Source organism: Ahaetulla prasina, chromosome 1 (genome assembly GCF_028640845.1).
Source record: "Ahaetulla prasina isolate Xishuangbanna chromosome 1, ASM2864084v1, whole genome shotgun sequence".
NCBI lineage: Eukaryota > Metazoa > Chordata > Lepidosauria > Squamata > Colubridae > Ahaetulla > Ahaetulla prasina.
The window spans coordinates 188,245,157-188,268,587 of NC_080539.1; the positions used below are offsets into that span (position 1 = coordinate 188,245,157).

The 23,431-nt window shown below is 38.9% G+C and overlaps 1 protein-coding gene across 1 annotated transcript in view; it reads left to right on the forward strand.

Annotated features, from left to right (window-relative positions):
- TRPM8 (transient receptor potential cation channel subfamily M member 8) overlaps nt 1-23,431 on the forward strand; it is a 657,600-nt gene that overhangs the window by 490,112 nt on the left and 144,057 nt on the right. Inside the window, exon 15 of the mRNA XM_058185213.1 lies at nt 12,644-12,789. Within this exon, the coding sequence (XP_058041196.1) occupies nt 12,644-12,789 (146 nt within the window). The remainder of the gene's footprint in view (nt 1-12,643; nt 12,790-23,431) is intronic.

Sequence of the window (23,431 nt, forward strand, 5' to 3'; positions counted from 1 at the left end):
TTATCTCACCTTCTGGCAGGATTTTTTCTGCTTTCCAGTTTTGTGCAAATATTCTAGCTGCTGTTATTATATGAATGATCAAATATGTATCTTCTTTACCATATTTCTCCAGTAAAATATCCAATAAAATTTCTCTGGTCTTAACTCTATATGCTGATGTAGCATTTCTTCTAACCATGTTCATATTTTAATCCAATAATTCTTTGCTTCTTTGCATGACCACCACATATGATAAAATGATCCCGGCAATTGTTAACATTTCCAACATTTATAAATCAAAACATTTGATTTATCTTTAAACATTTTTGCTAATCTTTCTGGTGGCATATGCCATTTATAAAACATTTTATATAAATTTTCTTTACATGCTGTGCCATTATTAATTTATAATTCCTTTCCCATAGTTGTTGCCATTTCTCTAATTCAATCATATAGCCATTTTTTGCCCATGCTATCATTGTTTCTTTTACCTCTTCATCTTCTAACCTCATTTTAATAAATAATTATATAGTTTCTTAATCATTTTTCATCTCATCTAATTCTGATTTTCCCAAATTAAAACCATATTGTCTCAAATCTTTTTTCATATCTTGATTGTATTTGCAGTCGTGTATATCAATTTGTCTCAATCCCTTGTTTCTTTAACTTTTGTTTTTGTTTTAGTTTTCCTTTTTCTGATAAAATATCCTTATATCCATATTTCTCATATTAATAATATTTGGATGTGTCAAAGCTTCCATTGTTGAAAGCCACGTTGGTATTCTCATTTAATATTTTTCTTTCACTCTCTCCCATACTGTTAACAAGCTGTTTCTTACATAATATCTCTGGAAGTATCCATGTATCCTGTTTTTCCCATATCATATCATAGGAAGGTGTGCCATCCTAATTGCAAATCATGTCCCTCCAAAGTCAATAGTCTTGTATTTCTCAATAAAATCTATGTTATTGCTGCCACTAGATATAGTTCCCAATTTGGTAGTCCAAACCCGCCTCTAATTCTTGAGTCTTGTAACATTTTTATATTAATTCTTGCTTTTTTCCCTTGCCATACATATTTCCACATTGTTTTATTCAAATTCTCAAAGTACTTTTTCTAAAGCTTTATTGGTATTGTTGGGAAAATAAATAAGATTCTTGGTAGTATGTTCATCTTGATTAACGCTATCCTTCTGATTAATGATAATTGCAGATTTCTCCATTTCTCCAAGTCTATTTCAATTTGATTTCTCAGTTTATAGTATTATCTTCCTTGACAGTCACACATCTTGAGATTAATTAGATACCCAAATATTTCACTTTCTTTGCTATTTGAATATCTAACTTCTCCATTAATTCTTTTTTTGTTTTTCTCTCATTTTTTTAACTAAGATTTTTCTTATTGATTCTCAATCCCGCTACTTCTCCATATTCTTCTATTTGTTCAGGTAATTTTGGACCTGTTTCTATAGGATCTTCCATTATAAACACTAAATCATCTGCAAGCTTCCTAACAAACAGGAAGCAGCAGGTGAAGCTAAGCAAGATCACATCAAATACCTGTACAAATTAGCACAGGGGCCCCCCCAAGGCTGTGTGTTCTCCCCATTTCTCTTCTCTCTGTATACCAATGACTGCATCTCCAATGATCCATCTGTTAAGCTACTGAAGTTCGCAGATGACACAACAGTGATTGGTCTCATTCGAGACAATGACGAATCCGCATATAGATGAGAGGTCGAACGACTAGCCTTGTGGTGCAACCAGAACAATCTGGAACTGAACACACTCAAAACCATAGAAATGGTGGTAGACTTTAGGAGAAACCCTTCCATACTTCCACCTCTCACAATACTAGACAACACAGTATCAACAGTAGAAACCTTTAAATTTCTAGGTTCTATCATATTGCAAGATCTAAAATGGACAGCTAACATCAAAAACATCATCAAAAAAGGACAACAAAGAATGTTCTTTCTGCGCCAACTCAGTAAGCTCAAACTGCTCAAGGAGCTGCTGATTCAGTTCTACAGAGGAATTATTGAGTCTGTCATTTGTACCTCTATAACTGTCTGGTTCGGTTCTGCAACCCAACAAGAAAGACACAGACTTCAGAGGATAATTAGAACTGCAGAAAAAATAATTGCTACCAACCTGCCTTCCATTGAGGACCTGTATACTGCACGAATCAAGAAGAGGGCCGTGAAAATATTTACAGATCCCTCACATCCAGGACATAAACTGTTTCAACTCCTACCCTCAAAACGACGCTGTAGAGCACTGCACACCAGAACAACTAGACACAAGAACGTTTTTTTCCCGAAGGCCATCGCTCTGCTAAACAAATAATTCCTTCAACACTGTCAAACTATTTACTAAATCTGCACTAATATTAATCTTCTCATCGTTCCCTTCACAAATCTCTTTCCACTTATGACTGTATGACTGTAACTTTGTTGCTGGCAATCCTTATGATTTATATTGATATATTGATCATCAATTGTGTTGTAAATGTTGTACCTTGATGAACGTATCTTTTCTTTTATGTACACTGAGAGCATATGCACCAAGACAAATTCCTTGTGTGTCCAATCACACTTGGCCAATAAAAAAATTCTATTCTATTCTATTCTATTCTATTCTATTCTATTCTATTCTATTCTATTCTATTCTATTCTATTCTATTCTATTCTATTCTATTCTATTCTAAATGCTTGCAATATTAGCTGCTCAAAAAAATAAAGGGTACACAAAAATAAGACATCCTAGATTTGAATGAATAAATATTCTTATTAAATACTTCGTTCATTACATAGTTGAAAGTGCTGACAACACAATCACACAAAAATTATCAATGGAAATCAAATTGAGCAACCCATGGAGGTCTGAATTTGGAGTTACACTCAAAATTAAAGTGGAAAACAACACTACAGGCTGATCCAATTTTGATGTAATGTCCTTAAAACAAGTCAAAATGAGGCTCAATAGTGCGTGTGGCCTCCACGTGCCTGTATGACCTCCCTACAACACCTGGGCATGCTCCTGATGAGGTGGCGGATGGTCTCCTGAGGGATCTCCTCCCATACCTGGACTAAAGCATCCCCCAACTCCTGGACAGTCTGTGGTGCAACGTGGCATTAGTGGATGGAGCGAGGCATGATGTCCCAGATGTGCTCAATTGGATTCAGGTCTGGGGAATGGGCGGGCCAGTCCATAGCATCAATGCCTTTGTCTTGCAGAAACTGCTGACACACTCCAGCCACATGAGGTCTAGCATTGTCTTGCATTAGGAGGAACCCAGGGCCAACCGCACCAGCATATGGTCTCACAAGGGGTCTGAGGATCTTATCCTGGTACCTAACAAGTCAAAATGAGGCTCAATAGTGCGTGTGGCCTCCACGTGCCTGTATGACCTCCCTACAACACCTGGGCATGCTCCAGGTGTTAAAGAAAAACACCTGGGCATGCTCCAGGTATAAAGTAAAAGTAATTACTTTAATTACTTTTATATTGTATTTATATGTTTTTAAAGTGCCTGTCAACCGCCCTGAGTCCTTCGGGAGATAGGGCGGTATATAAATATGATTAAATAAATAAATAAATAAATAAATAATGGCAGTCAGGCTACCTCTGGTGAGCACATGGAGGGCTGTGCGGCCCCCTAAAGAAATGCCACCCCACACCATTACTGACTCACTGCCAAACCGGTCGTGCTGGAGGATGTTGCAGGCAGCAGAATGTTCTCCACAGCGTCTCCAGACCCTGTCATGTCTGTCACATGTGCTCAGTGTGAACCTGCTTTCATCTATGAAGAGTACAGGGCGCCAGTGGCGAAGTTGCCAATCTTGGTGTTCTCTGGCAAACATCCTGCACAGTGTTGGGCTATAAGCACAATCCCCACCTGTGGATGTCGGGCCCTCATACCACCCTCATAGAGTCTGTTTCTGAGCAGCCAAATGCACATTTGTGGCCCGCTGGAGGTCATTTTGCATGGCTCTGGCAGTGCTCCTCCTGTCCCTCCTTGCACAAAGGCGAAGGTAGCGGTCCTGCTGCTGGGTTGTTGCCCTCCTACAGCCTCCTCCATGTCTCCTGATGTACTGGCCTGTCTCCTGTAGCGCCTCCATGCTCTGGACACTACGGTGACAGAGACAGCAAACCTTCTTGCCACAGCTCGCATTGATGTGCCACCCTGGATGAGCTGCACTACCTGAGCAATTTGTGTGGGTTGTAGACTCCGTCTCATGCTACCACTAGAGTGACAGCACCGCCAGCATTCAAAAGTGACCAAACCGAGAGACTTCCAGTGGCACCGCAGGTCATTGTGGACGATCTTTTTAGACCACCAGTCCTGCGATCATGTAGAGTCGCTAAGACAGCGAAAATCAGCTGTCTAGCGGCTTGGAAATCTTTACCTCTGGAAAAGAAGGAAAGGTGAGCCATCGGGTAGAGGTAGAGCCCCCTAAAAAAGCACCAGGAATGATCCTGGGGGTTTGAAGGGTGAGCTCCCTTGAAAACCCAAAGAGTTCCGGATCCGGGATGCCTCTGCTTTTTTGGCAGAGCAAAACGCCGTGACCACATCTGCAATCAATATTGAGTTTTAAATGGATTTTTCAAAGCAGACAGAGCAAAAACAGGAGTACATAGCTCCCTAGTTATATTGTAACTGGCTGAGATGATTCAAGAAGAATAGAGGAAATGGCGTCTTCGCTGTAATAGGGAGTGAAAACGAAAGTGAAGGAAATGTTTATTGAGGCTGCTAGCGCTAGTGTTATGTGAAGAGATTTTAAAATTAAAGTGGAATGATTTAGAACTGATTTATTTAATCTAATTACGAAGTTTATGAAAGGACTGAAGATTTATTGAATTTTCCTTTTTTTTCCTTTTGCTGTTAAGTATAAAATTTATAAGAAATGGCTGCTAAGAAAACAAAGCAGGAAGTCTCTAAGGAAGTTGAACTTTCGCTAACTCAAATAAAGTTACAAGAAGATATGAAAGAATTTTTACAGGGACTTTTAGAAGAAGCTTTGGAGACCCAAACTTCTGTTATAGAGCAAAAATTTAAAGAAATGCAAAAAGAGATATTGGAAATTAAAGCCCAGAATAAGGAGTTCAGTGAAGAGGTGGTGGCAGGATTTAAACGTTTAGTAGATTGTACCATACAGTTGGATGAAAGAATTGAAAAAATTAATCAAACCAATTTGATCTTGGAAAATAAAATAGAAGAGGTTAATAATAAAGTGGAAAAGGCAGATGAAGAAATAGTTTTGATGCAATATAAAATAACGGAGTATGCCTTAAGAGTGCGAGGATTGAAAGAAAATAATCAAGAGAATCTAAAGATTTTTGCAGAGGCTTTTGCACAGATATTTGGAGAACAGCCAGTGGATTTTGGAGCTCAAATTGAAAAAAATTATCGTGTTAATTCCTGGCTGGCTAGACAGAAGCATCTACCAAGAGATGTTGTGATCTATTTTACAAGCAGAAGGATTGGGAATGGAATTTTACAAGCATCGTATAAAAATAAAATTCAAATATTAGGACAAGAGATATTAGTGTTGAAAGAAATTCCTCCTAAAATGTTAAGAAATAGAAAGGAGTTTGTTTTTTTGGTGGATCAACTTAAGAAACAACAGATACAGTTTAGATGGGATGTTTCAGTTGGGTTAACAGTAAATTATAGAGGAAGGAAGTATCACCTCAATAGTTTTTAAAGCAAGAGATTTTTATAATAATATATTAAAGGTTGGAAGTTCTCCACTGTCAGAAGTTAAGATGATAACAGAAGTAGAGATGGTAAAAAAGGGGAAAGAGGAGATAAAACAACTACAATTTAAAGATGGGATAATAAATGTTGAGGAAGAAATATTGGAAAAAGCAGAGGATGTAAAAGTGCAAAGATTGAGTCGAGCAGTTATTAAACCCAAAGAACAAAGAGCTAAGAAGCAACAATTTCAACCCAAAAGATTCTTTTTTTATGGGAAAGGGTAAATTGCAATTGAAATTTTTTTGAATAGAATGATAAAAAGAAGAATAAGTGAAATTAGTTAAGTATGAAAGGGGTTTAAAATATTTAGCAATTTATAGTGATAAATGTTATAGCTTGTACCTATTTGAATTTAAAAGTTGGATATATGACTGTAGTAATGTTACTTGATTATATATGGTGGAATTGTTAAAAATTAAATTATTTTGGGTGAAAATTGATTTGGGGAATAAGAAATGTAATTAGTTAATTGTATGAAAGGGGTTTAAAATATTTAGCAATTTATACTGATAAATGTCATGGTTTGTATTTGTTTGAATTTAAGAATCGGATATAGGATTGTAGTAATGTTACTTGATTATATATGGTGGAATTATTAAAGACTAAATTACTTAGGCTGAAAACTGATTTCAAGGATAAAAAATGTAATTAGTTAAGGATTTTATGGGAAAAATGGGTAAATGTTTAGAAAATTACGATGTTGGGTGTTTATTATTATGTATGATGGATATATAAACTTGAGGGATTATAAATTTGAGGGACTATAAGATATATTGAAAGATGATGTTTATTATTATGTATGATGTATATATAAACTTGATGGACTATAAGGTATACTAAAGAATAACTTGATATTATAATATTGGGGGAATATTGCTTATTACTGAAGATTGGATGTTAAAATTAGTGGATCCAGATGAGAAGGCAGGAACATTAGTGTACTTGAAAGACTACTTACAAAAGATAAATATGGGAATGCAGAAGATGGATCGACTTTTAAAAAATACTGGACTGAAATAACTTGACCCAGACGAGACAGGAACATCAGAGTGCGTGAAAGACTATTTACGAAAAATATATACTGGAATGAAGAAGATGGACTGACTTTTAAAAAGATTGGATTGAAATATTGGAACACTAAATAGTTCACGAGGGAATCGAATGTAATTGTATTAGTATTAGTATATTTTCCTTTTTCTTCTTTTTTATGGGAAAGGGGAGTTAAAGTTTTAGAGGAGGGATGGGAGTTTATGGATAATTAGCATATTTTAGCTTATGATTGTTAGATACAATACCCTGTATTTGCTCTGGGAAGTCTGTGGGGGGAGGATTTGGGGGGGGGGGAGGGAAAAGGGTCAGGGTTGGGGGGAGGGGAGGGGAGAATCTATGGGGAAAAATTTTGTAAAACTTTTTTAATAAAAAAAAGTGACCAAACCATCAGCCAGAAAGTATAGGAACTGCAGAACCACTCCTTTATTGGGGATGTCTTGCTAACTGCCTATGCTTTCCACCTGTTGTCTATTCCATGTGCACAACAGCATGTGGAATTGATTGTCAATCAGTGTTGCTACCTAAGTGGACAGTTTGATTTCACAGAAGTGTGATTGACTTAGAGTTACATTGTGTTGTTTAAATGTTCCCTTTATTTTTTTTGAGCAGTTTATATTTTTTTTCATTCATTTTTTTCATTTTTTTTTAAAAATTCATTCCTTTTATTTCTTTATCTTGTCTTACCTTTCTGTTTAAAATGTCTAGTGTCAGTATAAATAGTAATGAAGATAATTACAAGGACATCCTTGTTTAGTTCCTTTTCTAATATCCACTTTTTCTGTCATTTCACCATTTACAATCATCTTTGCCAGTTGGCCTTTATATATAGTTTTGACCATATTTATAAATCTATCCCCAAAATCTATCATTTGTAATTGTTATCATGAATTGCCAATTCACATTATCAAAAGCTTTCTGTGCATCTAAAAATAACAGCGCCATTTGTTTTTCTGAATGTGCTTCATAGCACTCCAATGTATTCAATATAATTCGCATATTGTCTCTAATCTGCCTTTTAAGTAAAAAACCATTCTAATCTGGGTGTATAAATTCATTTAACAGTCTCTTTAATCTTTCAGCCATAATTGAGACAAACATTTTATAGACCGCATTTAATAGAGAAATTAGTCTGTTAGATTGGATTGTCTTTTTAATATATAGTGCTACTCCTCTTTTATATTGTATATAAAATGTATATAATGTTCCCAATTTTATCTGCTCCAAAAACATTTTATGCTGTTTTCTAATATTTCTAATATGCTGTTTTCTTATATGCAGGCATATAATCTCTAATTTTAACTTCTCTAATTTGTTAAATATTCTTCTCCTTTTTATTGCTGAAATTAGTCCATTTATATTTATTGATATCATTTTTATTTCTTCTTCTATGTCCTATTTATTTATATGCTTAGTGGATCTAGTCATTCTTATCTCCCTTTGTTCTTTTACTTCTTTCGCTCTTGCTCCTTCTCTTATTGCTCTTTCTTCTTGTTCCTCAGTTATCTCTTTTGGTTGTTCCTTTGGAATCCTTTATATTGTTCATAAAATAATTCTGCTTTCTCTTTGTGTCTAGTCTATGTCTTTGTTCCTGCCAGTTCACCAAGATTCCTTCTGTTACCAATCATCTAAAATTCACTCCTCTTTTAATCAAACACTTAGAAATTGATATTCTTTTCTTAATTCTCTAACTCTTCTTGGAATTTGCTTCAGCACCATTATCTCTCTACCCTTGTGTTTTATTGTCGCATTTCTCAAAAACTGCAAAATCTCTGTTCTCGGTGTTTTCTTGGTAAATCTGACATGTATTTTTCTAGGTAAGTTATTTCTCATTGCATATCTTGTATATACTCTAAATATCTCATCAATCCCAGTAAGTATCTTTTCTTTACTCTCTTCCATTACTTCCACTAATATCTCCGCAATTTTCTCAGCTAAATTCTCTCCTTTTTCTTCTTCAATATTTTGGAATCTTAAATAATAATCAGCTTTATTCATTTCCAACAATATAATTGTCTTTTCCTGATTTTTATCAAGTATTGTAAATTTATTATCCATCTCTTCCACCTTTTTCTCTGTTGATTTTGCTTTTTCTTCCAATATCTTCAATCATTGTTCACTTTTGCCCATCTTCTCCTTAACCTCATTTAATTCTTCATCTACTTTATTTATTCATTCCTTAAGATTTTCATGCACAACCTGTAGCATATTTTTTAATTCCACATTGGTTTTATCTTGTTGTGTTGTGGTGTCTACTTTCTTTTGTGCTGTGGAGCTGGACGCTGTTATTGATGGTGATGATAAATTTGCTGTTATTTTCTTCATTTTGTTCTTTGTTCAAACCACAAAATTTGTAATCCAAATATCGAGTATAGTTATAATCCACATTTGGAATCTTGCAATCAGCCCACCTCCACTCTGTTCCACCACCAGACTCTCAAATTCCACTTCTGATTTAAATCCAAATTTGAAGTCAAAATCAAAATCTTCAGGTTTTTGTTACCCTGATCCACATAAATTTGAAAAGGAAGCAAAAAGAAATATCCCCAAAAAAGAAAGGAAGAACACCCACCAAGGATAAAAAAAATAGAAGAAAAAAAAAAGAAAATATAAAGAAGTATTTAATCCTTGTTAATACAAAAATAATCCCCCTTGATGGAGAAAAAAAATATCCAAAAATTTAGTTCCAAAAAGTTCCACATGGAAAAAAAGAGCCCAAAAATTCAAAATTGTATATCCAAAAAGCAGAAGAAAAACAATTAGGTATTTTATAAGTAACGCAGCTGGTTCTACTTCCTCTTTTTTTTTCCACCACAAAGCCACAAGACAGTTATTATCAGAGCTCTGTTGCCAGATTTAAAAACATTGTCCATTGTCCATTGTCATTCCATTTCATATCTTCTTTGTTCTTTCACTCTGTTAGTTTACTAATAATTCCCCTAGCACCACTAGATGGCACTACATTTTACTACCACTGATGACAAGCATAGTTAATCCAGTTTAACCTTTCAATTGTAAGTCTCATGATTTTAAAGTTCATTCATATATTAATATTAATTTTGGCAAAAAGCCACTCTGTCCAATCTGCTTTCTTTTTTAAAAAAAAAATCAATTTTCACACTTATTTAATATTGTCTTTATTTATAGCCTCTGCTTTTTTGCCTCTGCTTTTTTGCTGCTCTCTCCCCTTTCCACTTTTGCCATTCTTCTTCAATTAAAGTTTTTAAAACCAGGGAATAAAGTAATAAAAGAAATCTTGTTTTCAAGACAACAGTTCAGTCTCACCTAGACAATCGACCTTGCTTTCTTCTCTCTTTCTGTGTGACCACCCCAGCTTTGAGACAACTCCTGATGGCTGTCTTCCCAGCCATTGGGTTGGAAGCTATTCACCGGCACTTCAGGGAATTTGCAACTTCCGTGTTCACACAAGCCTGTGCTTCCATTCTTCACCATCCCTACAAGACAGCTACGATCAGGGGTGAAATGCTCCCGGATCGGATGGGATCGCGCGATCCGGTAGTGATGGCGGCTGCTGGTTTGGAGGACCGGTAGCAAAAATCCCTGCCCCCCCCCACCTCTGCTGAGCTGCACCATCTGCAGAGGTTTTTTTTTTTTACTTTTAAAAGCCGGTTTTGCTTCAGTTGAAACAGGCCTTTAAAAGTAAAAAAACAGCAGAACCTTACTTGTACTCTTACTTGTAGAAAACATGTTTTCTAAGGGATTTTAAGGCACTTACCTTAGAGATTCTAAGAGATTCTAAGATTCTAAGGCACTTACCTGATTACTGATGAACGCATGGCCACAGCCTGAAAGCAGTTTCAGTTTCAGCCCAGACAGAATCAATCCCTCAACTAATCTATTTCCTCGGTGATCAACTGGCTGGTTCTGCCGGCTAAGGAACTCCGGGATTTGAAGTCCATAATAAAATAAAATAAAATAAAATATTTGTGCAGTTTTCTGAGATTTGGTGTTTTTTCTGTAGTGTTTCACTCTAACTACACAAACACACAAAATCTCAGAAAGCTGTATGTGACATATTGTGTGTGTGTGTGTGTGTGTGTGTGTTAGTTATGTGTGTGTAAAGTGTGAAAGTTGGTTTTTGAGCTTTTTGTGGCTGTGTGAAGTGTGAAGTGCAGCTGCTTTTACATTGTGTGTGAGTCAGTTGTGTTGTGTTGTGTGTGTGTAAAGTGTGAAAGTTGGTTTTTGGTACCCCTTATTGTTTTTTTATACTTTGTTTATTATTTTTATTATTTATTGTTATTGGACACACCCACCAAGCCATCTGACCACCAAGCCACACCTGCCAATTAAGCCACGCCCACAGAATCAGTAGGGAAAATTTTTAAATTTCACCCCTGGCTATGATCCTCTATGGACCCCAAAAACAGTTAGGATATCGATGCTTCTCTGGAGCCCCAAAGTTCACATTGTGTTGCCATGATGTTGGTCACGCCCCATCCCAACTCTTAGGGAATCCATGCACTCATCAACACAAACCTGGCTAGACCCCAGGTGGCCGCCCATTTTATTTAGAGAAAAGAAAGATGTGTCTTTGCATCTCTGTGTGGATTATAGATCTCTCAACACCATTTGTGTGCAAAATAAGTACCTCCTTCCCCTCATGAAGGATATACTAGCCCACCTGGCAAGGGGGACAATTTTCACCAAGTTGGACTTGTGGGAGACTTACTACCATCTTAGGATCAGAGAAGGAGATGAGTGGAAGACTACTTTTAACTCCCCTGTTGGCTGCTTTCAATTTACAGTGCTCCCATTCAGCCTGCAGAGGGTACCTGCAATGTTCATGCAACTAATAAATGAGGTCCTGCATGAACACTTATACAATGGTGTTCTGGTGCATTTTAATCTACTCAGAAACAAAAGCTAAACATGTAAATCTAGTTATGGCTGTCCTACAAAAGCTCCAGACTGCTAAGTTGCACACCAAACTGTCCAGAAGTGAATTTCATCAGGACAAAATTGATTTTTGGGGCTGTAGAATCTCCCATGAAGGAATTGAAATGGACCCAGAGAAAGTGTGGGCTGTGTTGGAGTGGGCACCACCCCACACCAGGAAGCAACTTCAGACCTTCCTAAGGTTTGCCAATTTTTACAGACAGTTTATTTCTTCTTTTGCACAAATTGCCTTCCCCATGACAAACTTACTAAAAATGAAGGGGGGAGACAAGCCTAGACCCAGCCAACCCCTGAAACAGACTATGAAATGCTGGGTGGCATTTGAAAAGCTCAAATGGCTCTTTTCTGCCAAACCATCACATGGACCCAGACAAACCTTTTGTCATCCAAGCTGATGCCAATGATGTGGCAGTGTGGGCCCTACTTCTGCAAGAAAATGAGCACAGGCAATTATAGACTTGTGCATACACATCTAAGAAATTAACTGAGACTGGACAACATGGGTTGTCTGGTAAAAAGAAGCCTATGTGGTTAGATGGGCACTCCTTTCCTGGAGGCATTTCTTGGAGGGGTGGGGGTGGGGTGGACATCGTACCCAGCTGGAGGAGGGGAATGAGAATCCTTCATTAATGGACACTCTGGTGGCAGTGATAGTAGCAAATCTCAAGATATATTCTTATTTGGACGTTATGAAACTGAACTTGGGACTTTCTGCAAGCAAAATAGTTGCTCTAGAATTGAATTTTGGTCTTTTCTCCAAGATCATGGCATGATTATAAACAGTGGCCAGGACTGCAAAGTGCCAGGTCTCCATATCACTGAAGCCTTGGGATAACTGGTTTTAGAAGTCATGAAAATTTACCGTATAAAATTTAACAGGCAAAATTTAAAAACCAAAAACAGCTTTTTAACTATTCTGAATTTTAATTGTTCTAGAATTGTTCACAGAATGTTACAGCAGTGATGAAGATCTGGCAGAACAGTTACTTATTTATTCCTGTGAAGCATGGGGTGGAAACAGTTGTCTAGAACTTGCGGTAGAAGCTAAGGATCAACAATTCATTGCTCAGCCAGGAGTCCAGGTAAAATAGCAAAGATAAGAACATATAACTTATTTACAGGTTTTATTTGCTGAAACAGAACAGACTATTAATCCATTAATCTTGCAATTACAACTGTTGAGTAAGATTTAATGATATTAAATACAGGATTGTATGATAAATACAATGTACCTTGCTCATGTCAATATTAATTTCATTCATGTAAAATATTTTTATCTGAAATAGCTCTTTGATGATAGAGAAAAAATATTTCTGTTAGAATAATTAGGAATTCAGAAACTTCTCATTTCTCTTTCTTCTCAAATTTAAATGCAGAGAAGCCATGTGTTTGAAAAGGCTGCATGTCTGAAATTTGGAACAGAAAAACAGTAAACAGGAAACAGGTTAAGTGAAGTACTCATTATATCTCCCTGCTTCTATTTGCTGTCACAAAATCAGGTTTTACACAAATCCCCCCTTCTTCTGAAAAGAATGGCAGATACACTGATCTGACATATTGCCCTCCTCAGAAAAATGAAAAATCCAGGAGGCGTGGCCAACATCGTGAGTGAGACAGTCGCACACTCCGGTAGCTCGGGGGGGAAGGCCAAAATCCCCCCCTGATATGGGGGTCCGTCTCAGACCATAGTTGCCTCAAAGGGGCAGCAAAGAATGGGGGAGCTGCCAGAGCGAACGGGGAGACTGCAAACTCCCTGCAGCTTTGGTTTCCTTTCCCCTGACCCAGTGGGGAGGAATGCAGCCGCCATCAGCTGCAACAAAGTTGGGACAGCCACAAGATCGGGCAGGAGAATGAAGCACAAATAGAAACAGATTATTGAAGTCGGGTGGGTTATCACCAGCTCACAAAGAAACCTTATTTTAAAATTGGCACAAGCTTTGAAAAAACATTAAATTAGCGGCTAAACGTACTGGAAAGTGAAAGTGGAAAGAATCAATTTAAAGAATACCCAAACTCTGAAAAGTGAGGGCTTGGAATGGAAGTTAAGAGCCCTAATTAAATAAGAAAGGAAAACAAATACCTTTTAATTAAGCAATTGTTTTGAGATCCCTGGAAGTTTTGATGGACTATCTAGGATACAAAAGAAACAAGAAAAAAGAGCTAAAGGGAATATTGTACTGACTTTAATGGAATATCTCATATCCCTCTATCCTCTGTAATTTGGGACTAGAAGAAATTTAAAGAAATTATTAAAAGGGGATACGATTTTGAAAAAGACAAAGACAAAGCCGAGACAAAGGGAAGGCGTGGTTTATCATTACAGAAATAAAATGGATACTGTGTTAATTGTGATTGTAATTTAAAAGAAGATATTTAAAGATGGAGGAAAAATAAAAGAAAGAAATTGTCTCTCTGAATTTAAGATAATTATAATGTGATTTTATAATGCATTCAAGAAAAGATTTTGGAAAATTGACCTTCACGATCTAAAACATCTAAGAATAAGGAGAAACTGAATTGTCACCTTAAATGGCTACTTAGTTATTTGAGGTTTGTAATTGTATCAAAGAGTGACATCTAGAGGCAGAGGAAGAATGTAAGAGTCAAATAGCTTTTGTTTTATGACTATTCCCACAAAGGTGGATATGTTGGTGTGATCGTACAACAGTTTAAGAAAGGATCCTGGATGGCTGCCCTTAGATTATAGAATTAAGAGAGAATTTTGTTATCTAAGCAAGAATACAAGTGACAGTTATGGAACAAAAGACTTTGGACAAGAAAGCTGATTTTTATGATACAAGAAGAAATTTAATTGTTATTTAAAATGTCTAATTTGTTACTTGTGACCTGTAATTGTATTAAAGAATGATTTCTAGAGGCAGAGGAAGAATGCAAGAATCAAATAGTTTTTGTGATTTCAGGACTATTCCCATGAAGATGGATTGTGATCGCACGACATTTTTAAGAAAGGAACTTGAATGGCTAATCTCAGATTTATATTAAGGAATTAAGCAAAGAATTTTAATATTTATGCAAGAATACAAGTGACAATTATAGAATAATTATTAATGATGTTTTGGGGAATGTAGGGAAATTGCAGAATAAAATGGGGAGAGAGGGAAATGAGAGGGAAAAGGTTATTTCTTTTGCTTTTAAGAATATGGAAGGGAACTAAAATTATTAGTAATAAAAACTTCCAAAGGAACAGTTGAATACAATGAAGGAAATTATTGGGGGAAATAAGAAGCAATTATTCTTTTTAATTTTAAGTTTTTTGTCTTTTTTTACTGAGAATTGATTATATGGAAACATTTTAAATATATGTTATTTAGAGGCAGAAGAAGATATAAGAGGGAATAGTCTTTGTGAGTTCAGGACTACTCCTAAGTAAGATGGAAATTGTCTATGTGATCGCTGGGCAGCTTAAAGAAAGTGTTTTTAGGTGGTCTGACCTCTGATTAAAGTAATATAGAAATATGTTTAGATTTGTAAAATTCAAGAAGTTAACAGAAGAATTATTAATGATGTTTTGGGGAATTAAATATGGGGACTAGACTTCATTTAAATATTTTTCAGAATGGGATGGAATATAATTTTTTATTAGATATGTGCAAACAACAATTAATTTTAAAAAGGATAAAAATACATTATATAGACCACAATGGGGGGTGAAATTTGAAATATGTTTAAGGATGTACCTGACTGATAATCTGTTCACAATGATATTATTATTATTATTATTATTATGCTTATAAAAAAAAACTTTTTCCAAAAAAAAAAAAGAAAAATGGAAAAAAAAAAGACATAAAACGTATAATACATTAAGATTTAGGATGGTTCGTGGTATTTCAGGTGGAATTTCCTTAACAGTGTGGGGGTTTTTTACATATTTTTTGGCTACCCATTCGTTCTGAGAAGATGATAGGTGTTTCCATGCAACTAAATATTGTGTGGAGCGGTGGTAAGTGCGGGAGTCAAGGATATCTTTGATTTCAAAATGTTGTTCTCCTTCCACCATAATGGGGATTGGAGATGTGGGCAAAGGGGGTTTGACTTTTGAAGTGATTTCTGGCTTGAGTAGGCTGCAGTGAAACACTGGATGAACCTGCTTAAGTGTCTTAGGAAGGAGGCGTGACAGGGTTTGTGATTCTGATGATGGGGAATGGGCCAATGAATTTTGGTCCCAGTTTCTTAGATGGTTGTAAGGATTGTAGAAACTTTGTGGATAGATATATGTAGTCCCCAGCCTTGAATGGTTTGGGTTCACAGCATTTCTTGTCAGCTTGAATTTTAAAAGCTGCTCTAGCTAGTCTGACCACTGGCCAAGTGGGTTTGTAGGTTGTTTATCCAGTCCTTAAGGGAGGGGATGTCAGGTTCCTTAGCTGGTAGCTCTGGCATGGTGTTACATTCTTGTCCTGTAGCTACCTGAAATGGGGTGAAACCAGTGCTACTATGTACAGAGTTGATGTAAGTTGCACCTTCAGCAAAAGGTAACAGGTCAGTCCAATTGTCCTGTTGATAGTTAATAAAACATCTAGGACATTGAGCTTGTCGATCGAAAGGTCGGCAGCTCAGCAGTTTGAATCCCTAGTGCTGCGGTGTAACGGGGTGAGCTCCCATTACTTGTCCCAGCTTCTGCCAACCTAGCAGTTTCGAAAGCATGTAAAAATGCAAGTAGAAAAAATAGGGACCACCTTGGTGGGAAGGTAACAGCGTTCCGTGCACCTTTGGCGTTGAGTCATGCCGGCTACATGACCACAGAGATGTCTTCGGACAGCACTGGCTCTTTGGCTTTGAAACGGAGATGAGCACCGCCCCCTAGAGTCGGCAACAACTAGCATGTATGTGCAAGGGGAACCTTTACCTTTACCTTTAATAGCATTCAAAAATAATATTTTGCAGTAAAGATGGATCATGTTTTATATTCAGGCATTTTTGTGTGGAATAAAGGAAGAAGTACATAAATAGTTCCTTAATGCTTTGGAAAATCGATTGAAATCTGAGATTTCCTGATGTAATACCTAATCTAAAGATGAGCAAACCGTATCCTAAAAGATAATCCATGATAATCCAGTATGAATCTTTTGATACTATCTTTTTCTGAATATGTACACATATGTATGTATGTCTTTAATGTTAAAAAATTCATTTCCCCCCTCCCCCCGCTTAGAAGTGTACCATTTTAGAGAGGTATAATGTACCCACTTTAAGGCAGTACTTGTATTCCTCACATTTTGGTTGACTGCAATTCCCATTCATTCTTAACTATTGGCTATGTTTAACATAAGTTTGAGTCCATTAATGTGTGGAAGCCACAGGTTTCCCATTTATGCTTTAAGGGTTGTTTGGTGCTCTATAATTACATTAGCTGGTCTTATCTAAACTTATATTCTTTCCATCATTAGTATAAATGAAGGGAAGTTCAGCAATCACATTACAGAGTTTTCTGCATCAACAGGACTCACTTAACTTTCTGAAGATGACCACCATCATAAACCAAATATTCATATCTGAAAAAAGATTATGAAACGAGTCATACAAGATTCTTTCTTCTTTAATGATGAAAGAATGGTAAATTAGTAAGAATTTGATTGAGAAACCCCTAGTTAATGCCATGTGTCATAGACCATGAAATGAGATTATCTGCATCCATTCTGAAGCTCATGAATTGATAGAGAAAAGAATAGCTAACAAAGCTAGTTAAAAGCTAGAAGATGGAAAAGAGGTGGCCTGAGATGATAAATAAAGATGGAAAAGGTAAATAATTAAGTCTTTGAACTGAATGAAACTGATTACATCAAGATGAGAATCATTACTTGTACTCAAGCACTGACAGAGCGAAAACCAAGAGGGCTGGCGCACCAACTTGAAACATTTTTTCCAACATTTAATTGGAAGATCTTCCCTGATGAACTTTGTTTGTGATTGGAATGGAAAATGTGGCTAGGCTTTCTCTGCCCATCTCCCCCCCATTTGTTTGGGGGTGGTGTGAAGAGGACAGCCCCTGGGCAGAGCCTAATAGATTTATAAAAGCCTGCCAAAATGTGGAGGTGGATTGAACACTTCTGTCTGAGATAATCCATTGGGGAGCTCCATGGAGGCAATAAATGTGGACTATTTACATTTTTGCTAATGCCTTGGTTGTTGGGATCTTCTGGCAGGGTATGAAATGGACCTGTTTTGAAAAGAGGTCCATGACAACCCAAATAACTGTGTTTCCCATGCTTTCAGGCAGCTTCACTATAAAATCCATAGAAATCTCTCTCCAAGGTGCTTAAGGATCTGCTACAGTTTGTAAGAGCCCTGCGGACTTTCTTTGTCGTCTTTTTGCAGCTGCGCAAGTGGGGCAACTAGCCATGTAGCTCTCAATGTCTTTTTTAAGGGATGGCCACCAAAATTGCCTTTTTTTTGGCTGTAGCATTTTTACAAATCCAAATTGTCCAGCAATCTTGGAGTCGTGGCATCATAATCTCCAATCTTTGACTAGCAGAGACATAAATTTTGTTTTCAATCCAGGCTAAATCGTCTTTGAGCAAACAAATATTTTTGTGTGCTTGGAACCAGTCATTCTTAAGTAGTGCCTCCTTAAATTTTGAAACCGTGGCATTGTCGGCAAGCGGTTCTTTTTTGGCTTGTGCTTGGGTACTTTGGCAGCTAGCTGGGATGTTTGGAGCATAGGTTTAACAATTTCATTTTTTTACTGTTGTATTGGGGTTTTCTGGACAGAGCATCAGCTAAGAAGTTTTTTCCTCCTGGGAGATAGTTGAGGTTAAAATTAAAACGTTTAAAGTATTGCGCCCAATGTACTTGTTTGGGGGAGAGTTTTCATGGAGTCTTCAGGGATTCTATGTTTTTATGATCAGTCCAGATTTCAAAGGGTATTTTGTTCCCTTCTAAGAATTGTCTCCATGTGAGGAGGACCCATTGTATTGCATAAGCCTCTTTCTCTCATATGGCCCATCTTTGCTCAGTTTCTGTCAATTTCTTGGATGTGTATGCACATGGTTGCAACTGTCCCTGTTCATTGTTTTGAAGTAGGACCGCTCCTACTGCCATGTCACTGGCTTAGATGGCAAATGGTTGTTCTGGGTCTGGGTGTTTTACGACTGGTTCAGCTGAGAATAGTTGTGTGAGTTTTTCAAATGCCGCTTGGCATCCCATGGTCCAGTTAAGGGGTTGCCTTGGTTTTGGTTTCTCCCTCCCCCAACCCTCTTTGTCTTTAACAAGTTCATAATGAGGAGGGTGATTTTAGCAAAGGCTGGAATGAATTTTTTATATTTTATTTATTTATAATTACATTTCTATACCGCACCATCTCCCGAAGGACTCAGGGTGGTGTACAGCCAATATTAAAATACACATAACACTATGATATAAATATAATAAATAAACACTATTTAAAAACAATTTAAAAACAAATATTTAGTGGCCGAATCACTAAAACGGTCAAAGACCGATTAAAAACCCATTAAAATTTCGCTAAAATACATTCTTAGGCTAGTCCCGCTCGGTGAAATAATAGTCTTTAGTTCACGTTTGAAGGCCCGGAGGTTGGGGAGTTGGCGCAACCCCGGAGGTAACTCGTTCCATAGGGCTGGTGCCGCCACAGAGAAGGCCCTCCCCCTGGGGGCCGCCAACCTACATTGTTTGATCGATGGCACCCTGAGGAGGCCCGCTCTGTGGGAGCGCACAGGTCGTTGGGAGGCAATTGGTGGCAGAAGGCGGTCTCGCAAATCCCTCGGTCCTAAGCCATGGAGCGCTTTAAAGGTGGTAACCAGCACCTTGAATTGCACCCGGAAAGCTACCGGCAGCCAGTGCAGGCCGCGCAGGATGGGTGTTATATGGGAGCAACGTGGTGCCCCCTCTATCACCCACGCGGCCGCATTCTGGACTAGCTGGAGCCTCCTGGTGCTCTTCAAGAGGAGCCCCATGTAGAGAGCATTGCAATAGTCCAGGTGGGAAGTGACGAGGGCATGAGTGACCGTGCGTAAGGAGTCCCGATCAAGGAAGGGGCGCAACTGGCGAATCAGGTGAACCTGATAAAATGCTCCCCTGGCGACGGCCGTCAAGTGTTCTTCTAAGGACAGCCGATCATCCAGGAGAATGCCTAAATTATGCACCCTTCCCCTGGGGGTCAGTATTTCCCCCCCCCCCCACAGTCAGCGATGGTGTAAGCTGACTGTACCGGGACACCGGAACCCACAGCCACTCAGTCTTGGAAGGGTTGAGTGGAGCCTGTTCCTCCCCATCCAGACCCGCACGGCCTCAAGACACCGGCCCATCACCTCGACGGCTTCGTTGGGGTGGTTCGGGGTGGAAACCACAGATAACCTCATCCAGCGGCTTCATATAGATGTTGAACAGGAAAGACGAGAGAACGGACCCCTGTGGCACCCCACAAGTGAGGCGCCTCGGGGTCGACCTCTGCCCCCCCGCCAACACCGTCTGTGAACGGTCAGAGAGATAGGAGGAGAATCACCGATAAACGGTGCCTCCCACTCCCAATCCCTCCAACCGCAGCAGCAGGATACCATGGTCGATGGTATCAAAAGCCGCTGAGAGATCTAACAGGACCAGGACAGAGGAACATCCCCTGTCCCGAGCCCTCCAGAGGTCATCCACCAACGCAACCAAAGCTGTCTCGGTGCTGTACCCGGGTCTGAAACCGGACTGGAATGGGTCCAGATAAACAGTTTCCTCCAGGTGCTGAGGAAGCTGATATGCCACCACACTCTCAACAACCTTCGCCAAGAATTGATGGTAAAAGTTAGCAAAACCAAGGAAACTTTGCATCTAGTTTCCAATATCTAGCTATTATAATTCTACCTATTATAATCATAATTCTAATCAATTCTTTTTCAGATGTGATTTTTAGAATAGAAGAGTGGAATTCTGAAATGTGGAAATTAGCTTTAAATGATAAAATGACATGTGATATTAAAATTAGAAGTGGTGTGTATAAAGAAGATATTTTCTGGAAGATTTGGAAACCATTCGTGGACTATGCGCTTGGAAAAGTGGACGCCTCGGTACCTGTACCTCGAGAACGTGGATTTTGGCAATCATGAGGACATATCCAAAGACCCAAATCTTCCTTTTTTATGTATAGCACAAGGGTGGAATAATGTATTTTTTTCTGTTTGTAATGTTAGAAAAATATATAAAAATAATAATAATAATAAAAAAGGAAACTTTGCAATTGTTTACGGATTTGGGGCGGCTCCCAATCAATGACGGCTTTTACTTTTAGTGGATCCATCTCTATTCCCTCGTGGGATATTCTATATCCCAGGTAGTCAATTCTTTCTTGGTGGAACTCACATTTAGAGAGTTTTGCATAGAGTTTGGCAGCTTGGAGTTTAGCAAGAACTGCTTGGACTAGTTTTATGTGTTCTGCTTTTGTTTTGGTATAAATTAGAATGTCACAAGGTAAATCAGGACCCCTTTGTATAAATGTTCATGGAGCACCTTGTTAATTAATTGCACAAACACAGCAGGGGTCCCTTGTAATCCAAAAGGGAGTACTTTAAATTGGTAGAACCCCAGCGGGATGTTAAAAGCAGTCTTCCACTCATCCCCTTCCCTAATTCTGATGCAGTAGGACACCTCTCGTAAATCAAGCTTTGAAAAGATTTTTCCTTTAGAGAGGTGAGCCAGCATGTCCTTCATGAGGGAGAGTAGATACATATTTTCCATACTGATCGTGTTCAGGTTTTGGTAGTCAATGCAGAGGCATAAAGAGCCATTGTTCTTTTCATGGAATAACATTGGGGCTGCTATTTTTGGTCAAGTGGGTTCAATGAAACCCCTTTTTAGGTTTTTGTTGATAAATGCTCTGAGTTCATCTAGTTCTCTGGAGGACATGCAGTACATTTTCGGTTTTGGAAATTTAGCCCATGGTAGGATCTCAGTGGCACAGTCCATGGCACGATGGGGTGGAAGTTCATCGGATGCCTGTTCACTAAATACCTCAGCCAAATTCTGGTATTTTTTGGGGATGCTAGTGGGTGCAGCGGGGTGGCTGGTCATTGCCGCTTCCTTGTTTTCCTTTCTTTTCTCTTTCACATTTGTGAAAGTTACACGCCCCTGGAATTTTACGGTTTGTCTCTTCCACTTTATTTTAGGGTTCCATTTCTGCAGCCATGTTAACCCATGTGGCCTTTCCATTCCTGGGGCTACTATGAACGTGAGGGTCTCGCTATGATCCCCCAGCTTCATTTGCAATGGTTCTGTGGCAAAAATGGCTGGCTATTCCCCCCACTACAGTTCCATCTAGCTGGAAAAAAGCAATGGGGGTTTTCATTTTCCTTAGGTTAATTCCCAATCTCCCTGCCAGGGTTGAGCTAATTAGGCATCGGGTGCATCCTGAGTCCAGCAATGCTGCTACTTCCTCCCCTTCCCCTCGATTGGGGATAAAAAGTCTTAGGACTAGGGTGAGTGGCTTGATTGGGTTGCTTACCCAGTGGGTCGTCTTCCGAATCACTTTCGGACTGGTCCAGCTCAGGTCTACTTGGGGCGTCGGAGATCTTTCCTCTGATTTTGGAGGGGAATGGAATTCCGTGGCCTCTTGGCTTCTCAGCACAGTTTCTTTTCCTCGGGGGTGGGGGGTGGGGGGGTGCTTCTCCCTATGACAGATGATCAGGCTTTCCGGCGGGGGTTTCAACCGGCATTCTGCTGTGCGGTGCCCCTCCTTCCCACACTTAAAGCAACCTGATGGCCTCAGTGCCATGCAATTTCAATGGCTCCCACTTCCCCTGGGGTGGGGATCTTCTCCAAGCCCTGCTGGTGTGGTCATGTCAATCTCTGCCTCCTCTGCCATGAGGTACCATTCATGTAGGCAGTTAGGGGCACCACAGGCCAGGCCAGGCAGGCAGTGTACCGGTTATCGTTGAGTCCATATTTGAACCAGCAGAATAGGATATCTTTTGGACAGACGACTCGGCCAGCTAGGTCCCGGAATTTTTTGGTGTATTCAGCTACAGGACAGTGGCCTTGCTTTACGACTCTGATGCAGTTGTGGGCTTTCAAGGACAGCTTCTATGTCCTTGATGGGACAGGTGAGGGTCACCCTCTTGGCTCTTCCATCCCAGCTGTCTTTCTTTCCTATGCCGATCGACCATCAGGGCTTCATGGAGCTTTCAAGGACAGCTTCTATGTCCTTGATGGGACATGTGGAGCCAGTGTTTAGCTGGGTAGTTGTTGAGGTTTCTCCCCAGCACTCGGCTTCCCCTTGCTCACTGCTTCATTCAGACATTGTTGCAGGGTCCCCTCGGTAGAGACGAAATTAAGGGGGGAAAATTTCCTCTCTAGGTTGACCACTATTGCAGAGCCTGCTTTATTTGAGGACCAGCTTCTTCCCTTCCAAGAAAGTATGAACTCTTAAAAATTTTGTATTTCAAAAGGAGCCTTTTATTGAAAGGGATGAAAGCAAGTCAAAACTCAAAGCAGGCTCTGGGGTCCCCAAGGGCATGCAGTTCAGGATAAAGGAAATTAGAAACCCCCTCCCCACCATCTGATCTGGGTTCTGACCAATCCACTGGTGTGAAGATGAATTGTACCAGCCTCTCTGAGAACCAAATAAGAAGAGCTTCTCAGGGTCATCTTGCAATCCACTCATTCCCACCTCCCCCTTCAAAGGTGTGAGAATTCTCCAGGCATTCCTGGAGCCAGGCAATGGTTATAAATCAGTTTAAAGTTTATACAAAGAGGACCAGGCAGGAAATA